The sequence below is a fragment of the Asparagus officinalis genome, chromosome 1 (assembly GCF_001876935.1).
Source record: "Asparagus officinalis chromosome 1, Aspof.V1, whole genome shotgun sequence".
NCBI lineage: Eukaryota > Viridiplantae > Streptophyta > Magnoliopsida > Asparagales > Asparagaceae > Asparagus > Asparagus officinalis.
In genome coordinates, this window is record NC_033794.1 from 87,831,947 (window position 1) to 87,850,292 (window position 18,346).

The 18,346-nt window shown below is 37.3% G+C and overlaps 1 protein-coding gene across 2 annotated transcripts in view; it reads left to right on the forward strand.

The window, feature by feature from the left end:
* The window catches only part of LOC109827295 (DNA mismatch repair protein MSH7), a 36,794-nt gene continuing 19,234 nt past the window's right edge, over positions 787–18,346 (forward strand). Inside the window, exons 1-9 of one of the 2 annotated variants that reach the window (XM_020394298.1) lie at positions 787–1,477; positions 3,092–3,632; positions 4,709–4,804; positions 6,023–6,078; positions 6,462–6,528; positions 7,613–7,708; positions 8,764–8,886; positions 8,956–8,989; positions 9,075–9,122. In XM_020394298.1, the coding sequence (XP_020249887.1) occupies positions 1,182–1,477; positions 3,092–3,632; positions 4,709–4,804; positions 6,023–6,078; positions 6,462–6,528; positions 7,613–7,708; positions 8,764–8,886; positions 8,956–8,989; positions 9,075–9,122 (1,357 nt within the window). In that variant the 5' untranslated portion in view covers positions 787–1,181. The remainder of the gene's footprint in view (positions 1,478–3,091; positions 3,633–4,708; positions 4,805–6,022; positions 6,079–6,461; positions 6,529–7,612; positions 7,709–8,763; positions 8,887–8,955; positions 8,990–9,074; positions 9,123–18,346) is intronic. The other variant, XM_020394292.1, reaches the window with a different exon arrangement.

Genomic DNA, 18,346 nt, shown 5'->3' on the forward strand with positions numbered 1-18,346 from the left:
TTTTTTTGTTGTGTTTTTGTAAAAAATACCATGCCATTGTGTTTCTTTTTCAAATGTGTTTTGAAAACACCATTTTGGTCAAATTAGTTTGACCATTTATATAGCGACAGTGGGTGGGCGGCGGCGACGACGGTCGGTGGCGCGGCAACCGACGGACGGACGACAGGTCGAACGACGACTGTCGCGGCTATCCAGTGGGTAGCGGCGGAGTGACGCGTGGCCGGGCCGAGGCGGCGGCGGATGGCCGACGGATGGCGATGGTCTGTCGACGGGCGACGGCGGCGGCGGCTGTTGGCACAGGCCGGCCGGCGGCGGGACAACTGGTGGCCATGGCCGTGAGCGGGGTGGCGGCGGCGTGCCGACTAGTGGCCGCGGGTGGCGACGAATGGCGGTGGTGGCGGTGGGTGAGGGTGGCTAGCGGTGCGGCTGATGGGCGGGCGGTGGCGTGGTGGTAGACGGTGGGCGGCGGACCGGTCGGCGCCGCCAACGGGCGGGCGCGGTCGCGGGCGCGTCCGGCGGTGGCCCGCGGTGGCGCAGTGGCCGACCCAGCGGGCGGCGCGGCTAGCGCGGCTACCGAATGACTTACGATGAAAAAACGGAATCTTAAAACACCATTTTGGTGTTTTGAGGAAAGTGTTTAATTTTTAGATTTTGTAAAGGAACAAGTCAAAAAAATGATCCGGTTGCCAAACATGTTTCTTTGTTTTGTTGGAAAAAAAAACAGAAACGACAAAAACACCATGGTTGTCAAACGCTTCTGACACAACTTCTTTAAACCCTAAATTAGCAGAAGCCCACTGTGGTCTTAAGGCCCATTTAGAGAGGCGCCAAAGAAAATGGATTTTTTTTTATCTTAGAGGGGCTAATTTTATAACAGTTAAAAAGTTTGAGGGACTAGTTTCAAAATATGATGATTTTGGGAACTAATTTTAGAATATGAAAAATGTGGTGGGACGGATATTGCAAAAAATAAAAATAAAAAAATAAAAAAAACGAAAGCATAATTTTACCTCTCTTGCACCACAGTAAAAACGCCCCCTTCCCTTTCCTTCCGAGAGAGAAAATGCAAGCTCTAATTTCGAGCTAAAATTCACTTTCCCGCCAAAAAGCTCTTCCCTCTATAAAATCAACTTTCCCAAATCCCCTCTCCTGACACGAATTACTCCTCTATCTGAAAAAAAATGAAGAGCCAAAAATCGATCCTCTACTTCCTCCAAAAACCCTGGCCGGGAAAGTCCAGCTCCGGCGGCCTTCACTGCCAGGAGCCGCCTCGTCCGGATCCGAATCCAGCCTCCGATCCCGATCCCGATCCCGATCCCGATATCAGAGGAACCGATACGCCCCCGGAAAAGCGCCAGTGCTCGTTCTTTCGGGCCAATTCTCCGGCGAACGGCGGCAAAAAACGCTCCGACAGTAAGTTCTCCAGCATCATGCACAAGTTCAAGAGGGATGCTGGACCAGGAAGCGTCGATATGAGGTATCGATGATTCCGATGGATCTAGGGTTTTTTTATTCACTATTTTTGATACTATCGATATCGATCTCACTGTCAACTTTTCCTCAATCTAGCTCAGGGGCACTATTAACTCTATTTGTTATTTAAAAGAATCAGGAGGTTCCAGTATAATCATAAGGCTGTCTTATTTTCTATTTTTATTTTTATTGTGCATTTCCTCTTTGTTTTTAAGTTATTTTAACTTGAGTAATTTTGTCTTTTAAGTTATTTTATAACAATTATGTATAGGATCGAGCTAGGTTACTATCAATACTATCTGATATGCGGATACTATAGAGCCAAATTGAAGTTTTTGGATTTTTTAAATTCAAAATATTTAATGCTGAATGTGGTATACTAAAATTTAACTATTTAGGGGCTGTTTGGTTGTTGTTGGTAAAGTTGTGTATTTATAACACAACTTGGAAAGTTGTTGTCCACCTCATCAATTTTACTTTAATATTTTTCTTTGTTTGTTTTTGATTCCATTAGAATCATAAATTGCTTGTTTGGTTTGCAAATGTAACTTTAATTGTTTGTTTGGAAAGTGTAAAAAATGGTCCATACTCAAATGATCATATTGGTTGGAATTATTTTTTATTATTTTTTCCTGACTTCAATGTCAGCTTTTTCCTAAAATCATGTCTTTTTTTTATGAAATCACTTTACAAGCCACATCAGCATATGAAACCACTTTACACTATTTACACAACTACAAACAAACAATTGAAAGTGATGAAAGCTGACATTGGGGTCCACTTTTTTACACTTTCCATCCTTTTACATGATAAAAACATACAACCAAACAATCCCTTAAAAATGAAATCTTAGATGATTTTAATGCGTTTCAGCCATGTGTTTTATGTTGCCAAAACCGACAATTCAGAATTTTCTTAGAATTGAGTAACTTTTACTCCTTTATACATGATACAAAAACACATCAAAATTATTGAAAAATTTGTTCTAGTAGTCAATGTGTGTTTACATCACATTTAACTGTACATATTTTTAATTCAGATATTCAAAACTTAAATTTGGATACATAGTATTGTATCTTGGATACTGCTAATGTTAACATAGCTCAACTCATTTTATATATATCCGTACATTTTTGTTTTTATTTAATGGTTCATGTAATGTGACTTATTTTTCAAGGTTCTTTTATTAGCAAGCCCATATATTGCCTTTTTTTTTCCATTTATTTATATTTCGAATATTTTGTTGGTTTGTTTTATTGTGATTTTTTTGTCCTCCATTTTTCAATATTTTTTCAATAATGTTTTATCTTCCTTTTGCAATGATTTTCTGCTACTGGACAAAGATAGGACCTTGAATTATTCTTCACCGTGTAAGATAAACATAGTTTTTCACCATGCTATGACAGAAACTTTTTTTTTGTTAGGTTGTATTTTGTAATGTTTGCTGAGTAGCTTGTTGCTGAGAGTCTTAATCTGGATCTCCTCTTCTCCTTTTTTAAAGTTCTAGAAATATTTGATACATAAGTTTAGCAAGCATCTATGTTTTGTTGATAACTACATTCACAAATGCTCTGGGGGGCTTTTTTAGCACTAACTAGTCCGTAATGTTTTTTGGCAGGAAAAATAATGACCATGCATCCCTTAGTTCTCACCTTGATTTTGGTGAATTTGATGAAAATGAATCAAATGTGAGGAAAAATACACCTGGCAAGGATTACTCAAAAACTTCTATGTCCATGTCTAATGATGCCTATAGCAGTGATCCTCCCAGTTTTGAACTTTGCCCTGATATTATGGGACCAGAAACCCCAGCCATGCGCCCACTTGTTCCCCGTTTGAAACGCGTGCAAGAGGACTGCCGTAATGCAGAAACTGTGCGCGAGTCTTCCTCTTTTGGTTCCAGAAAAAAAGTCAAGTGTACTCAAGATTTGGCAACAGAAAAAACATCTAATGTTGAAAGATATGAGAATAGCAGTAAGTTTGAGTGGCTCAATCCTTCAACTATTCGAGACGCAAAAGGAAGACGACCTGATGACCTGCTTTACGACAAAAGAACTTTATACATACCCCCAGATGCATTGAAAAAAATGTCAGCGTGTCAAAAACAGTACTGGAGTGTGAAATGCAAATATATGGATATTGTCCTCTTTTTCAAAGTGGTAAGATCTAGAATCTTATACTGATTTTGTGTCCTACAGCCATGCAAACGTAAACCTTTTCATTATCATAAGATTAGATTTTTGGTCATAGTACACTATGTTTAAAATCATGGGGCAGGTGATGTACAAGGTTCAAATATTTAACTTGTTTTATCATAGTTAATTTAAAATTTTTTTTCTGAGAGTATTGTTTCATCATAGCAATTACAGATTATACCATTTCTCTTCTTCCTCCATTCTCTTATATTTAGAGTCCTGTCTTGTATATAGCAAGTTTGGAGCCAGAGCATAGCTTGGCACAACGTTTACATCATTTGTAGCCTTTTGGCACTCTTATGTCTTCGTTTTTTAGGGTCTTTGAAATCTTCTTTATTGGCACTTGTTCTGTATGGTGCCGGCCTGCTGGGATAGTTCTATAATATCCCGGTATTCATCAAATGCCCCAAAGGAATAATCCATGACCCCCTCCCTGTTGTATAAGATTGTGGCTATTTCTGCCATCTAATTAATAAAAGCTACACGTTGGCCTGGGACCTGTGCAAAGATCCTGTGGAGAAAAAAGCAAGTTTGGAGCCTCTATATTTCATCCTCCTGAATTGGCATGCAAAGTTACCAGCTGCAATCTACTTTGATTTTACACAGAATGTATGAAAAGATTAGGAGTCCATAAAAATGTAAAAAACTTTTATAGGTAAGCTTGTAATATTATATTTGCAGAGAAGCAAGTTGGGACTTTACATATTGTTATATAACATCTTCCAATATTGTTACCTAAATGTATGTTTTTAAACTCGAGCATTTTCAAGCACAAGCAGATGTATGCTTTCATTCTCTTCTTGGATACTTCCTAAATTACACTTGTTTTAGCCAAACTCTTTTTCCTCCTGAGCTTATGTCCTTTTTTCCTAATTAACTGAAGAACTTGCTTTCAATTATTTCATCTGTCATAAATCTTTCAGAAACAAGTTCCAGCATATTCTTTCGCATCTGCTACATGCAGAGTAATGGTCTCATTCAGGTTATGGACTTCTTGTAGCATATTGGTTTGGTCATAATTTCATGTTTCTGCTAATTAGGGGAAATTCTATGAACTGTACGAGGTAGATGCTGAGATTGGGCAGAAAGAGCTTGATTGGAAAATGACTATCAGTGGCGTTGGCAACTGCAGACAGGTAAAATTGCACAATTCTCAATAAGACTTTTTGACATAAATTATGTTCTTATTGCTTAAGCAAATTTTCTTTCTCGATTATTTGTCCTTTCTCCATAATTTTAGAATATTGTTTTGTTATTATCCTGGTTGTACTCATTTTTTTATTTCAATATGGGCTACTAGCATCCTATATTTTGCTCCTTTCTGATAACATTTTCTCAACCTGATTACTTTCTTCGATTTATATTTTTTCAAAGCAATTTGTTTGCTGTAGTACGTCTTCGAACGAATGAATCATGATTCGTTTATATCTATCATATATCTTGTTAATGATAGAGTTACCATAGAAAAGTTCTACAGGCTAGTTCTCCAATATGAAAATCTCTTTTCACATCCACATGACTGTTAAGGATTTATGACGCTATCAGTGAGACAAATGCTATCTCCATGTTATGTTAATATTGGCAAAAGAAGTATCAAAAGTCATTCTTTAGGTCACTCTCACTGCATATCCATCATAACCGCACAACTGCATCAGGTGATTATTTCTTGCTAATTAAGAATTTAATATTTCTCCCTTTAGGTGATTATTTCTATCCCTATCCTTTGTTGCTAGTTGTCCTCTTGCCATGATTGCCTCAGTTCGATAGTTGTAAGATAGAATTTACTTTTTCCTTCCTTTAGGTTAATGAGCGTTGCCATGTTACATAGTTCGAGGAAGAATATGATATGACTTGATGTTTGGAATTGCAGTCATCTCTCTGCTGCAGTTTAATTGTAGGAGACAAACTGAAACATTTTAAAACTAATGTTTCTTTTCTAAAAATATTTCGACCATTTTATGACAGTGTTATAGGTGGTGTATGCATCAGAGAAGTTGTACATCTTTTACATAATCTTTAGGCTGCAGTTTTTGTTACTAGTTGTTGATTGTAGTCTTCCATATAATTAATGCTTCACATGAGAAGAACATTCTAGCAATCTTTAACGCTGTCATCTTCAATAGTGATAACACTAAAGAATTCGAACATCGTTTATGTTTTCCTTATGGTGCTATGTTCTTATTTTTCATTTCACATACACGTGCATGCCCCTCTCTTCTATGTATATGTAAGTAAAAGGTCAATGCTTAATAAAAAGTTTCTTGATATGCATGAGATGAGGTCAACGTTGAAGACAAAATAATTTTGTGGGACTGCATGAGTTATTTATCTAATAGTATTTGCCATCTGACCAGGTTGGAATTTCTGAATCTGGAATTGCTGGTGCTGTTCAGAAGTTAATTGCTCGTGGGTAAGGACATTGGTTACTGCACTTACTTGATTGTCATAGATCAAGTAGTGATGGTTGGAGCCTTTAAGTGGTAGGAAACATAAGAACTGTACTTTTGAAGAGAATGACTATAATCTTCAAATCCTTCTTAGAGCATCATATCCTTTTCTGAGAATGTATATTGTGTTCTTTGTAAGCAGAGTTTTTTATATTCACGAAGAGTGCAGTTTTGTTTTTCGTAAGCATCATACTAATAAATTAGTAACTGCCGGATAATTGACTTGTGATAGTTTTACTTTACTGAAAATGCATTTGCTTCTGACAAAGGTATTCATTGTGGCAAGAATTCTCGTTTTACTTACAATGTGATGTGTCAGTTACACTGATTTTATATGTTTCACAAGGTATAAAGTTGGGCGAATGGAGCAACTTGAGACTTCAGATCAAGCTAAAGCGAGAGGAAAAAGTTCCGTAAGCATAACTTAAAACTGATGTTGCTTTTATTTTTTAAGAATTATTATTCATTTTTGTTTGGCCCTTTAATATCTCTGTGCATCATGATACTATTGAATATTGAGGGGTATAGCATCACTGGTCAGAGAAACTTAAGTGTTCAGGATAATTTTGTAGAAGTTAATAAATACAATCAGTATATTTTTGTTAGTGTTTCCTTTCAGTTTGAACTAGTTTGGCTCATGAAATGCGAGGAGAAAATGATATGTTCACCACTTGAATGGCTGTATTTATATGGTCAACAGATCAACAATAGTGTTTGAATGAACTATGACCATTGGATATGTTTTAATATATGCATAGTATAAACAGATGTACGCTCATATGCTAGAAAAAGATATATCTGATCCCTGAGTGAATTTGAATTTCTTTTACTTGTAAAAAAGTCAAAATTTTTAATAGAGGCGGATGACGCCCTACTATTCTATTAGTGCGGATAGACTCCCAATTGCTAATTTTTTTGATTCTTAAAGGAATAAAAAAAAGTTCACTCGGGGTGTCTATCCGCAATTGGGCAAATAGCAATATAGTATAATATAGTACATGGGGTTCTATCCGCATAATTACAACTATAGGGGTCTCTGCAATTGGGCAATACTAAGGGGGGGGTTCTATGCGCAATTGAGCATATATTTTATGATATGTTCATCATAATGAAGCGGTTCACATCATCAACATTGGCCAAGTATTTTATAGATGTGTATAACCTTAGATATATAATACCCTACAATATATATATATAATATATATATATATATATATATATATATATATTAATATATAATTATATAATAATAAATATATATATAGTATATAATATATATATATAATATATATAAATAATATATAGTATATATATATAATATATATATATATATATTATATTATTAAATATATATAATATATATATATATATAATATATATATATATATTATATATTGCTCTTGAGCTTTATCTTTGAAAATGGTTACATATATCGCTAATCCATCTTCTTGGAAGTATAAAATGCCTTACAAATGTCAATGAATGCCATCAATTCAGGTAATTGAAAGAAAATTGGTTCATGTGTCCACTCCATCCACCACAATTGACAATAACATTGGACCATATGCTGTTCATCTTCTTGCACTAAAAGAGGTACCACTTCCTTTTCCTATTTACTTCATCTTCTACTAATAATGAAAGTTTTATCTTGATAAAATATATTTCTTACTCTCAAGCATCATTATTTTTCTCTGTTAGTTGTCCACATTCTCCATTCAATACACTTCTGACCATAATTCATGCCTGTCTGATATAGATGCGCAAGCACTATGAAAGCTCAGAGTAGGGTAATTAATAGCTATTCCCAAAATGTTTGGTTGTTATATTCACATTCTTATTGTGGTGTCATATAGGTGTATTACTTTTGTCCATTATCATCACCATCATTGAAATCTATCCCATCAAAATGTGGTTGGCTATGGACTCATGTCCAAGGATTCTTTAAAAAAAAACAAGTCTCTTTGGTGACTGTCAACTTTATCTGATATAAATCCTCCATTAGTGGTTGCCGAATCCTATGGAAGGAATCATGAACGCAAAGGGGAGTTGGGGGCAAGTGCAATGTGTGTGTAGCAAAGTTCATATCTAGTTTTAGGCATGTTTCAAGATCTCAAAATCTGTACTTCTTTAAGACAAGCATTACAAACTAGATATGCTACAGCAGATGAAAGATGGCTAGAGCTTCTACTATGGTATATGGAGATGAGATGACATCTTTGTATGTGATGCTAGCAATCAGTTGTTTCAACCTAATTGCCATTAGCTGGTTTCTTCAATGAAAGATGTTGACTATTGTAACCTATCAGATTCAAATCTGCTATGATCCTGAACTGGCTGAGGGAATTCCTTTTGGAACATGTTATGCTAATTGTACTTCGGAGTAGTCCATAAATTTCCTTTTCCTTATTCTTTCTTACCTTTTTAACTATTCATCAGTCTATAAATTTCTTATCTTTTCCTTTCTGTTTTTTTAAATAACATTGCACGTCTATTATAAAGGATATAAGATATCATAACTGTGTATTATTCTGTGTTTGTATGCTTTTGATGATTCTTGCCCCATATATTTTTGCAGGAACTTTTACTTGATGAAGTTTCTGTTTTGCTGGTTATAGTTTAATTTATCAGTTTTCTGTTTCAACATTTAGGGGGTGAAGAATGGTTCCCCCATTTATGGGTTTGCTTTCCTCGATTATGCTGCTTTAAAGTTTTGGGTGGGTTCTATTTCTGATGATGGTTCGTTTGCTGGTTTGGGGGCTTTGCTGATGCAAGTAAGCTCTATCCTCCATCTCTGGTTTCAGTATTGTAGCCAACATAATTTATTCATCTCACTGATGTAGGTTTCACCAAGGGAAATTGTTTATGAAAGCTCAGGTTAGCATTGTGCATGTGTTTTATTTTGTATTATTACACTATCTGTTATACTGAAGATTATAATTTATTATTTTCATCATTACAGGGCTCTCCAAAGAAGCTCATAAGGCTCTCATAAAATATGCTTCAGCCGGTGACTGTTCGAACTTGTTAAATGAAAAGAAAGTATTTCAATGATTTTCTGTTAAATTACTATAGTAGTGTAAAATTTTGCGAATGTTCTGCCAATTGACGGGTCCTATACTAGGATAAAATAAATAAGATAGATTCCATCAAGTTTGAATGCTAGTATAATTAGAAGATCATCAAAGTATAATGCCAATCTAACAACAGTCCAGACCCTTGACTAATAACTTCATTTTCTGATTATGTTCCATCTCATGTGGATGACATGTTGATGTAGGATGACTTTCTCTTGGAAAATCCAGAAAAGAATAAGAATTTTGATTTTAGTAGAAATTCTTTTTTAGCTAGGCAAATAATTAGTTCCATAGTTTAATTAATTTACGAGCCCTTTTTAGAATCTAATTACTGGGTAAGTTTTTGCTTTAGTATGCTTAAAATTTCTTATTAAAATTAGTTTCTTAGTGGTCAAGATTTTGTAAGCCTACAAAAAGGCTAGTTTTTCTTAAATAAATATATGAAAGTTTTATGAAACAGTATGATTTCTATGGAATGTGAAACTGCTAGTTTGGATTAAAGACGCTACTTTTCAAAGCGTGAGATCTTAAGTGCAGGGAGATCATTGATCTACACGTGAGGCTCAAATCTTAATTTCTTCTTAATTTTTTTATTTCTTCCATTTCTTTGTTGTCTCCCATCCAAGGTTTTAAAAATCGGTTATCAGAAATAATCAGACAGTCAAAATTCATATCGGATCCCGGTTATTAGGGATATATCGGGGATAAGTAGTGAAAATCGGAGTGTCATATTGGGTATATAATATAATGTCCTAAAATATAATCTAAAATTCTAAGCATATTTAATGAAGTATAAACATACTAAATGTAAACAACTCATGTTTAGATCACTAACTAATTGTTGAAACTTGCTTCTTGATTGCGTAATGGAACCATCCGAGTGCATAACCTTCAAAAAGAGAAAATAATATAAGTAAAAATAGAATATCATACAAAGAAATACCAAGATAACATAAAAAATGAAGAATTATCAACATAATTGTTATGTAATCACAGATTCACAAGATTGAAGATTCAAACTAACTCAGGAATTAATAGTCAAGTCAACATCCATAATCAAACATAAGCAAATAACAACCAAGTTCTAAAGCTAGAAATAGTTCATAATTGTTAAACATCAAAAGAATGCAAATATAAGTAAATCAATCTTTATCGGAATCAAAAGATGGAATATCTGCCATTCCCTCTGTAGGGCCGCAAGAGGGGTAGTAAACAATTACACCAACACCCACAAGATCAACACAAGACAACCAATCTTCAAAACCCAAGTTACATCCGATAACTTTCACCAAGCATTACGAAATAGGCAGAGAAATAAAAGCATGCAAAGAACACACGATTTATACGTGGAAAACCTCTTCAATGTGAAGAGTAAAAACCACGGGACTGGAGGAGTCCACCACTTCTTCTCTTATTATGATAAGTTGAGGGTAAAAGAAACCCAAATCAGTCTCACAAAGTTTCACAACCCACCAACAGGAACATACATAAGAGATTCATCATTTGAGGAACAAAAGTGAGAAATATCACCAAAACACAGAGGTTCTGTCCAGCTGCAATACTCGACGATCCGGAGCTCACATCGACGATCCAACCGTTCAGATTGAAGCCCTATGTGTCCCCAACAAGCTGACCAAGTTTCAGCAAAATCGGACCATGATTGCACCTTGATTGGACGACTTGATGAAGACTGGTCCTGAGAATCCGAACAGGGGCAGCCTCTCTGATTTCCTCTCTTTTTCTTCTGTGTGGAAGATGATCAGTCCCCAACAGCCCTCTTCTGACTTATTGGGATACAACTGGCCCTCTCTCAAAGCTTCTCCAAGAAGCTACAAACCTTACTCATAGAATGAGCCACAACGAATAAGTAAGTTTTGGGCTTGCAAATTAATATTTGCCACAAAGTGGGCTGGACCCACAACAATCTCCCCCTCCAGCCCATCACGGGGGAAGACACGATCACCTTGATGATCACTTGAACATCATCCCCGCAAGCTTACTACAAAGCACAAGGGAACTACCTTTGTCAACATATCTGCACCATTCTTGTCAGTGTGAACTTTCTTCAGCTTCATTTGCTTCTCTTCGATCACATCTCGCAACCAATGATATCTAGCATCAATATGCTTGGTGCGAGCGTGATACATTGCATTCTTGCTCAAATCCATAGCACTCTGATTATCACAGAATACTACATATTCACCTTGCTTCAAACCCAACTCTCGAAGGAATCTCTTAAGCCACAACATCTCTTTGCTTGCTTCCACAGCTGCAATATACTCCGCCTCAGTGGTCGACAATGCTACACATTTTTGTAGCTTGGATTGCCAACAAATAGCTCCCCCTGAAAAAGTAAACACATAACCTGAGGTAGATTTTCTGTTATCAAGATCACCTGCCATGTCTGCATCAGAATATCCTTCAAGAATAGGCTTGCCACCCCCAAAACACAAATTCAATTTGGAAGTGCCTCGCAGGTATCTGAAGATCCACTTCACTGCTTCCCAGTGAACTTTACCCGGGTTAGATAAGTATCTGCTCACTAAACCAACAGCATATGCAATATCTGACCTCGTACACACCACAGCATACATCAAGGAACCAACAGCAGAAGAGTAAGGAATAGATGACATAAATTCTTTCTCCTTCTCTGTAGAAGAGTAAGGAATAGATGACATAAATTCTTTCTCCTTCTCTGTTGTAGGACAACCTCTCTTGCTTGGCTTGAAATGAGTTGCTAGTGGTGTACTAACTTCTCTGTTGTAGGACAACCTCTCTTGCTTGGCTTGAAATGAGTTGCTAGTGGTGTACTAACAGGCTTGGTATGCTTCATATTGAACCTTTCAAGCACCCGTTCAATATATTTTTCTTGTGATAACCATAAATTTCCAGCTTTCCTGTCACGAGCAATCTCCATGCCTAAGATTTCCTTTGTAGGGCCTAAGTCTTTCATGTCAAATGACTTGGATAAGTCTTTCTTCAAATTTTGAATCATCTCTGCATCTTGTCCAACTATCAGCATATCATCTACATATAAAAGAAGGATGATGAAATTACCACCTGGGAACTTTCTGAAATACACACAAGGATCGGCAGAAGTTCGTTTATAACCATTGCTTGTCATAAATGAATCAAATTTCCGATACCATTGCCTTGGTGCTTGTTTAAGCCCATAAAGACTCTTCTTCAACTTGCAAACAAGTTTCTCATTCCCTTTTTCTTCAAATCCTTCAGGTTGCTCCATGTAGATCTCTTCATGCAGGTCACCATGCATGAAAGCAGTTTGTACATCAAGCTGCTCCAACTCCAAATCAAGACTTGCAGCTAAACCCAAAACGGTTCTGATAGAGGTCATCTTGACAACGGGAGAGAAGATCTCATCAAAGTCGATGCTCTTTTTCTGGTTGCATCCCTTAACCACCAATCTCGCTTTTCGCTTCACTATCTTCTCACCATCTTTCTTGTTCTTGAACACCCATCTGTTTTTTAAGACTTTCTTGCCCTTGGGAGGCTTTGCTAGCTCATATGTTTCATTCTTTTGCAAGGAGTCCATCTCCTCCTTCATAGCATCGAGCCAAAGATTTTTCTCTTCAAGAGACAAGACTTCTTGATAGTTCTCCGGCTCCCCTTCATCAGTGACTAGAATAAACTCTGAACTTGGATATTTCGTTGAAGGTTTGCGCTCTCTGGTTGACCTTCGAACCGGTGTACCCTCCACTTGAGGGGTATGTTGCTCCCCCTGCTCATGAACCTCTTCACCATGAATTTCTTCCTCATGATGCTCTTCTTCATGAATTTCTTCATCATCAGATGGAGACTCAACAATATCATCATCTTCATCATTTTCTGGTACATTACCATCTGGTTGTACCTCACCCTCATCACCATCAGGTGTCACCTCAATAACATCATTTGTTGGCTGGTCAATAGAAGGAGCAGAAGAAAAAACATCAGTAGTATTAAAGGACAACTCTGGAGTAGAAGTGTACCTGGTACTCAGAAGATCTGCACCCATCACGTGCTCAAAAAATACTACATCTCTGCTTCTTACTACCTTCTTTTCTGGATCGTATAGTCTAAAACCATACTCTTCATCACCATACCCAACAAATACACACGGATTGGTCTTAGAATCAAGCTTTGATCTTTGCTCTTTCGGTACATGCATGTATGCCTTGCATCCAAAAACTCTCAGATGTGAATAAGTGGGATTACATCCCTTCCATGCTCTCTCTGGAATGTCAAGACCAAGAGGAATTGATGGAGCTCGATTGATCAAATACATAGCACATTGGACTGCTTCACCCCAGAATGTCTTTGGAAGATTAGACATTCTAAGTATACATCTCACTTTCTCCACAATGGTTCTATTCATTCTCTCCGCAACTCCATTGTGTTGTGGTGTGCCGGGCTCCGTCTTCTCATGTCTTATGCCATGTTGTGAACAATAACTCTTGAATTCATTCGAGGTATACTCACCTCCATTGTCAGTTCGAAGACGCTTCAACTTTCTTTCTGTCTCCTTTTCTACCATGGCATGAAATTTCTGGAAGATCTCGAACACTTGGCTTTTTGTCTTCAACATGTAGACCCAAGTCCTTCGAGTAGCATCATCAATGAAAGTGACAAAATATTTGTTGTCACCAAGAGACTGCATTTCAATGGGACCACAAACATCAGAGTGTACTAACTCCAATTTCTCTTGCTTGCTGGTAGACTTCCTAGAAAAGGAAGCCCTATGTTGCTTTCCTGCCAAACAATGATCACAAGGGTCAAGAGAAACAGTTTTATCAACAGGAATAAGAGATTTACCTGCTAATAATTTTATCCCCTTGTCACTCATGTGTCCCAATCTTCGATGCCACAGGTTAGGAGAATTCTTTTCTTCAACTGCATTCAGCTCACCAGAACAAACATTCAAGTATGTTTTATACAAAGAGCAACACAATTCGCCACGAGCAACTGTCATCGAACCCTTGGAGAGTTTCCAATTACCATCACCAAAGGTATGTCGAAAGCCTTCTTGATCAAGAACATTTGCAGATAACAAGTTAAGGCGTAAATCAGGAATATGGCGCACATTCTTCAATGTAAGCATGCACCCAACACTTGTCTTCACAAGAATATCACCTAACCCAACAATGCTTGCTGAGCTCTGGTTTCCCATCTTGACACTACCAAAGTCTTTAGCTTTGTAGTTCATGAAGTACTCCCTTTTGGGAACACAATGATATGAAGCTCCTGTATCTACAAGCCACTCTGTGTCTGAACTATCAACATGATGACATTCACTAGTTGCACAAATCAAAGTGACCTCATCATCACTTTTAGAGGTGGTTGCTGCAGTGTTTTTGTCATCTCCCTCTTTTTGAGAGTCTTGCTTCTTACCTTGTTCTTTCTTCTAACGGTAGCAAAACTTCTTGATATGACCAGATTTGTTGCAATAATGACATGTCCTAGTCTCCTTCCCATCTCTGGACTTGGACCTTCCCTTTGAGTTAGCACGGCCTTTGGGACCTCTACTCTTGCCTCTTCCTCTGTTCTCAACAACAAGAGCTTATGAATTGTCAACTCCCATCTCCTTTCTTCTTATTTCTTCATTAAACATGCTTTCTTTAATCACATCCAAAGATAGTACACCATCCGGAGCAGAGTTACTAATAGTCACAACTAAGGTTTCCCAACTATCTGGCAAAGAGCTCAACAAGAACAAAGCCTGCAATTCATCATCAAGAACAATCTTCATAGTAGTCAACTTGTTAATGATATCTTGGAAGTCACTAAGATGTTCTGACACGGACTTCCCACCTTTCAATTTCAAATTAACAAGTCTCTTGATTAATGAAGCTTTATTATGTGCGGTCTTTCTTTCATAAAGACCTTCCAATTTCTTCCACAAATCATATGAGTCGAACTCTTGAGAGACATGATTGAAAATGCTAATATCAACCCATTGTCTAATAGTCCCCAAAGTTTTTCTTTTCAACTTTGCCCATTCCTTTTCTTCCATTTTTTCTGGTTTTTCAGGTTTAGAAGTACTACCATCTTGCTTTGTGATTGCTTCTATTGGGTCATATAAATCTTTGCAATATAACAAGTCCTCCATCATCGGCCTTCAGATGGAATAGTTGGTTGAAGTCAATTTAACCATGGAACTATTACTACTAGACTCCATGTTTATAACCTTGCTCTGATACCACTTGTAGGGCTGCAAGAGGGGTAGTAAACAATTACACCAACACCCACAAGATCAACACAAGACAACCAATCTTCAAAACCCAAGTTACATCCGATAACTTTCACCAAGCATTACGAAATAGGCAGAGAAATAAAAGCATGCAAAGAACACACGAATTATACGTGGAAAACCTCTTCAATGTGAAGAGTAAAAACCACGAGACTGGAGGAGTCCACCACTTCTTTTCTTATTATGATAAGTTGAGGGTAAAAGAAACCCAAATCAGTCTCACAAAGTTTCACAACCCACCAACAGGAACATACATAAGAGATTCATCATTTGAGGAACAAAAGTGAGAAATATCACTATGAGTTAGATGTGATTTCCTGAATTTCGAGGACGAAATTCTTTTAAGGGGGGAAGAATGTAAGACCCGTAGATTTTTTAGTATGTATATGTACATCAGTAATGAGGTTGAGTGTGCAAGATTTCGAATCATATGCAGCAGAGTCATAGTATGCAGTTTCTAGTCCATGAGTCGACCCATGACTGTCATGAGTCGACTCACGAAATCGAGTCATGTTGTCATTTAGTCTCTACTGGGTCGACTCATTATATCATGAGTCGACCCATGAGTCATGAGTCGACCCATGACTGTCATGAGTCGACTCAAAATCGGACCATGATTGCACCTTGATCGGACGACTTGATGAAGACTGGTCCTGAGAATCCGAACAGGGGCAGCCTCTCTCAAACCCTCTGATTTCCTCTTTTTCTTCTGTGTGGAAGATGATCAGTCCCCAACAGCCCTTTTCTGACTTATTGGGATACAACTGGCCCTCTCTCAAAGCTTCTCCAAGAAGCTACAAACCTTACTCATAGAATGGGCCACAACAAATATGTAAGTTTTGGGCTTGCAAATTAATATTAGCCACAAAGTGGGCTGGACCCACAACACCCTCCTCCCAATCGGACCCTGATGATAATGTCTCCATGTCTTCCTCTTCCACCATGTCATCTTCCAACAACTCCTTTCCCTTTGACGAAGACTCCCCCGACTTTTTCCTTCTTCTATATGTCTTTGTTCTTGCACTCTTTCTCTTCTTGGGATTGGCTCTAGAAAATTCTCCATATTGTCTCCAAGTCAAAGATTCCCCCATGAACACTTCATCATTACTCTCATCATCACGACCACTCTTTTCTATATTCATCAATCATTCAGAGGATCTTTCCTCGTCGTCGTAGGCAAGTAAGGGATCTCTATCCTTATTAGCATGTTTATTTTTCAATTTCGCATTGAACTTGACATAGACTAAGTCATGTAGTTTCTTGTGTGTTAGTCTATTTCTCTTCTTCGTATGAATCTACAAATTAGAACAAAAAGAACAAATTAGTCTAATATTGTAAAATGTGCTTTAATATAATTATAACTTAAAAAAGATGATACCATCTCAAAAGTGCTCTAATTCCTTTCGCAAGCCGAAGAGCTAGTTGTCAAACTTAAAATTCTCATTGTCATCATCCTTAATTCGGGAGCATCGGTTCCGAAAAGCTTCCACCTATCAACTAGTTAATTCATAGGTGAAAATAATTAGTACATTGTAACTTTCAAATAGAAATCATTGAATTATTCTTACATTTGTATGGAAAATGTAAATATACTTGGATTAAGATCATGTCTTTTTGCTTGGTTCATGGTAACCTCTCTCCCGAACGACCTTTTTTTGTGTTGATAATCCGAGAGTTGAGATGAAATTTTAGTAAGAGCCTCATTGTCATTTGGATAGAATTTATTCAAACAATCTACAACACCACTCATGAAGCTTCTATCTTTTTCAATCTCTATGATGGATAATAGTAGTAGGGATTCAGATAATAACCCGCTCTATGGAGTGATCCTTTAAGCTTGTCATCCGATCTCGTATCAATAACCTTCCATGTAGGTCGATATTTCTTCTCTTCGTCCTTAAGACCCTCTTTATTTTCATTCTTAGCCACCAACAAATCTCCATACACATATCCCATAGATAGAGTTTTATCACCATCAACTCTCCGTAGAACTTTCACAAAAGGAGAAAATATAGTAAGGGAAAGATCAACATTATCCCAAAACTTATTGTTGAGAATAATCTCAGCAACCTACACACAAATAAAATAAGACTCAATAAGACAAACATACAAATGAACAATATAAAAGAAACTAGTAAATTAGGAATTAGTTAGGAAAAAAAATAAACAAATTTATACCTTCTTCCCCACTTCTTTTGTCGAAAGTTCGCATTCCATACAATTGTTAGAGACAAACATTTGCTTTAATTCTTTCTTCTTGTCTCTCAATGACTCCAAAGTGAGGAATGCGGTAGCAAATCGTGTCACCCCGGGTCTCACAAGGTCCCCCTTTGCAATACCTCTCATGATATGAAGAGACCTAGTGTGGCTATAGATGTACACCGACACGGTTCTTCCCATCGCAATCGCATTCTGAATAGGACGGATTTTAGCTATATCACCTAACATCAAGTTGATGGTGTGTGCTGCACAAGTGGTTCAAAATATATTTGGCTTAATTAGTGCTAAGCTTTTTGCAGCCTTCATGTTATTTGAAGCTTCATCGGTAACAACTTGCACAACATTTTTCGACTCTACCTCCTTAATTGCTTTCACTACAAAGTCCAATATGTAATTCCCATCATATTTGTTGCGCAATGCATCCTTTGAAGCTAAAAAAGCACATCCTCCTTCTGAGTGCACCACTATATTCATGATACTCATCATCTTCCGGTCACTCCACGCGTCGGTCATTATGGAGCACCCGTTACGTGCACAGTTCTTCTTGAAATGTTTAACAACCTCCCTTGTTGCATCCACCTCTCTTTGTAGAATTGACTCCCTCAACTCATACGATGATGGATGATTTAAATAGCCTCCAAACTTTGCAATTACATGCACCATTTGCTTGAAAGAAGGAAGACTTGAGGT